This window comes from Mercurialis annua, linkage group LG6 (genome assembly GCF_937616625.2).
Source record: "Mercurialis annua linkage group LG6, ddMerAnnu1.2, whole genome shotgun sequence".
In the NCBI taxonomy this organism is placed as follows: Eukaryota; Viridiplantae; Streptophyta; class Magnoliopsida; order Malpighiales; family Euphorbiaceae; genus Mercurialis; species Mercurialis annua.
In genome coordinates this window covers 39,206,650-39,210,175 of record NC_065575.1, presented here as the reverse complement: position 1 = coordinate 39,210,175, position 3,526 = coordinate 39,206,650, and the positions used below count along the sequence as shown (strand labels likewise).

The following is a 3,526-nucleotide window of genomic DNA, read 5'->3' as shown; positions in this document are numbered from 1 at the left end:
AAATTCTATTAGTTATAATATAAGTTTAGTGTTTTAATTAAATTTTATGTGGACTACTATTTATTTGTTAGTGTTTTTAATTAGAGTTTCGATTAAATTTAACTTTTTTTGTTAGCGTTTTTAATTAGAGTTTCGATTAAATTTAACTTTTTTTGTTAGCGAATTTTTGTATTCACTAGTGTAATTTTAATTTATTTTTCCGAAAATTGTTACAATTATTTTCGTTTTGCAGGTTCATTTAGAAGATTATGGCAGTGACGGTATCGATTACAGTGAACGGTTTTTTTATGAAAACGGGTTTGAAAGTGATACCGAAGCAATAAATTGGGCAAAGGGAATTGCTATAATAGAGTACTAAAAACATAACATAATAGAGTACTAAAGAGTACTAAAAACATAACATAATAGAGTACTAAAAACATAACATAATAGTACAACAAACAAAATAAAAAAAACCATAATATCATAGAGTACTAAAAACAATAATCTCAATCTGCCAGCCGCCAGTCTGCAATGAGTCGCTCCAAGTCAGTGGTCGACTCAGATATGCTCTGATCTATCTCCGGAATGGCAAACGGCGCACTAGCCGCAGTGATACGCGTGAGATTTCTCTGGCTCAGGGAACTGAAACGATTTACCCACTACAAAAGGAAAGTAAATTAAGATCAGTTAAACAATTAAATATATATATATATTAATTACTAAGTTAATAAAGACTTACATAATCAATGTTGGAGCGAGAAGGACGGCCTCGTGAAGCTGTAACGTCAGAGCTAAGGACCTGCGGGTGGGAAAATCGTGCGTACCACTCCAAGTACGCGGGATGGCAAGCTCCAGCAAGAACAGTGGCTGGCTCGAGCAACGTCAAAGGAAGCATGCAAGTCATAGGAAAACCCTGCCACCCGTCGACCGCACCAATCTGAGCCATCTCCACATTGTACAACTTTGAATTCCACGCCCTAACGGCCTTTTCCGGCCGAAGAATAGGCGACGGTATGCTCTGCACATACCCCAGCTGACGTACAAATCTGGCGGACATGTACGGCTCAACAATGTCCCTGTACACTATCCAACCCATGTAAGCAGTCCGCTGAAGGACTGCAGCAGGGCCACCACCAAAGGGAAGCCACGACACCTGCCCAAAATATATAAAATTATTAAAAAATAACATGTTAATTTAATTCAACTAAATATAGAAAATTGAACTATACAATTACATTCAACGTACCTCGTCGGCAGTCAAACTGTCTATGCGGGCACGCAATGACTGAAGCCGGATCTCTGTGCACTCTGTCCCGGATACACTCCAACTGAGTGCTCGAGGAGTGCCAATCTCTGTAATCAGCCTATCTCGCTGGGGTCTGAAACATGGAAAATACTCGTATATCCAAGCCTGGAGAAGTGTCAGACACCCAGACAAACCGTGACAGTCGCCTCTGGAGGCGATTCCTAACTGACGAAATAAATAGGCCAGTGTAGCAGAACCCCAAGAATAATCCTTCGCGTCTGCGACTCCATCCCTAACCTCCCAAAGACAGGCTGGTTTAACCCGGTGGCCAGTCTTATCGACGAAAAGAGTGCAACCTAGCGTCAGCCACACGTCATGCAGTGTAATGGTCATCTCCCCGAATGGCAGGTGAAAAGAGTTAGTATCAGGCTGCCATCGCTCCACAAATGCAGAAAGGAGCGGAATATCCAAGTGACTGAACATAATATCAGGGAGATGCCCCAAACCACTCTCGGCTATCAGGTGTTTGACCTCGTCTGAGGCGTCATGATGCCATGCTGACAGCCTCTTACAAACTGCATGTCTACTCTGACACTTCAGAGTGCCTCGCTCCTCCTTCCCTGTCCATATTCCATAAGCGACATGTCCAAGGAAACTGGGAATAATACTCCCGTCCTCAGGTCCACCTGGCACTGGATCACTAACAGTCCAAGCAGGTATTTCAGTCCTGGCTCTTCTACTCGTCACTGAAATTACAATTACAACAATTAACATAAATTTAATATCTTTTAACTATTATTATTAAATTAATGAAATAATTAAATTTTATTTACCTGATGACGTTTCAGCAATAAACCGTCCATCTTTCCCCTTTTTCCGTCGAATGTTCGCGATTGGTCCTAAACTCTCGTCCTCAGAAGTCTCAAAATCAGCATCGTCTATCCGACGGTCTTCCATGTCATCATCCTCCATCCGATCATCCTGTATCTGATCATCGACTGGCGTCTCACTAGCTCCCTCAATAGCAGGAGTCCCCTTCTTGTGACGTCGGACTGAGGCACTCACACCACGCTTTCGAACATTTCGTTGTCCCGACTCCTCAAAATCAGATTCAGCTATAATAGGCTTACTCTTTCCCCTGCCACCATTACCGGGTCCTTCTTTCTGCAATTATCAATTTTACAATTAATAATATTAATTAAATTATACTATTAAACTTAAGCAAATAAAAATATATTAATAAAATTCTAAATTGTAAATATCTAAATTTATTTAGCCCGTAAAATTAAAGATTATTTCTTAAAATCTAAAATAATATCACTATCAAAATTAAATTTAATCTATATAATAAAATTTAATTAAATAAAAAATTATATTATACAACCTAAAATTATACTACTAAAATTTAATTTAACTACACCTATAACTAATAAAATTTAATTTAATTACACCTATAACTAATAAAATTTAATTGTATTTTTCAATTAATTTTTTTTAATTAATTTTTAGGTTATTTTATTATTTATTAAATCCATTAATTTTAATTTTTTAAATTATAAAAAAAATTTAAAACGGTTTACGGCCCTCGGACGCCGGCGGGTCCAGGCCGTCGCCGGCGGGTCCTGGCCATCGCCGGCGGGTCCTGGCCATCGCCGGCGGGTCCTGGCCATCGCCGGCGACGGCCTGCACCATCGCCGGCGACGGCCTGGCCGTCGCCAGGCGACGGGCTGGACCATCGCCTGGCGATGGCGATGGTCTGCTGGACCATCGCCGGGCGATGGCGATGGTCCAGCAGACCATCGCCATCGCCTGGCGATGGTTTGCTGGACCATCGCCATCGCCAGGCGATGGTCCAGCAGACCATCGCCTGGCGATGGTCCAGCAGACCATCGCCTGGCGATGGCGATGGTCTGCTGGACCATCGCCTGGCGACGGCGATGGTCCAGCAAACCATCGCCATCGCCAGGCGATGGTCCAGCAGACCATCGCCATCGGCCGGCGATGGTCCAACCGGTCATCGCCAACGCCGGACGATGACCGGTTTCCGTAAAAAAAAAAATTAAAAAAATTAAAAACTGAAATTAAATTACTTACCGGAGGTCCCCGTCTTTTTTCTTTCGCCAATTCCGACATAAATCGGCTTCGATTATTGCTTGAGATTTTGTAATGGATTTTGGTTTGAGAGGAAGTTGAGAGGATGAGTTTTTTGTTTTTTGAGTTGAAAAAGGAGTAGGGGTAGTTTGGTCAAGATTGGGGCGGTGGGTAGTAATTTGGGGCGGTAAATAGTAGTCCACTTTT

At 41.9% G+C, this 3,526-nt stretch overlaps 1 protein-coding gene across 1 annotated transcript; it reads right to left on the bottom strand.

The window, feature by feature from the left end:
* Positions 1-347: 347 nt before the first annotated feature.
* On the bottom strand, positions 348-3,526 carry LOC126687859 (protein MAIN-LIKE 1-like). Its single transcript, XM_050382413.1, has 5 exons — positions 3,323-3,526; positions 2,062-2,392; positions 1,229-1,974; positions 722-1,135; positions 348-641 (listed from the first exon to the last, which is right to left on the bottom strand). Exons 1-5 carry the CDS (start codon positions 3,359-3,361, stop codon positions 489-491), a joined length of 1,683 nt encoding a protein of 560 aa, XP_050238370.1. The 5' UTR covers positions 3,362-3,526; the 3' UTR covers positions 348-488.

Bases quoted from the DNA above. Each gene is read 5' to 3' on its own strand.
- LOC126687859 (XM_050382413.1), bottom strand. From the start codon at position 3,361: ATGTCGGAATTGGCGAAAGAAAAAAGACGGGGACCTCCG. The intron at 2,393-3,322 runs GTAAGTAATTTA...TGATAATTGCAG, and splicing joins AAAAAAGACGGGGACCTCCG to AAAGAAGGACCCGGTAATGG. The intron at 1,136-1,228 runs GTACGTTGAATG...TATTTTGGGCAG, and splicing joins ACAGTTTGACTGCCGACGAG to GTGTCGTGGCTTCCCTTTGG.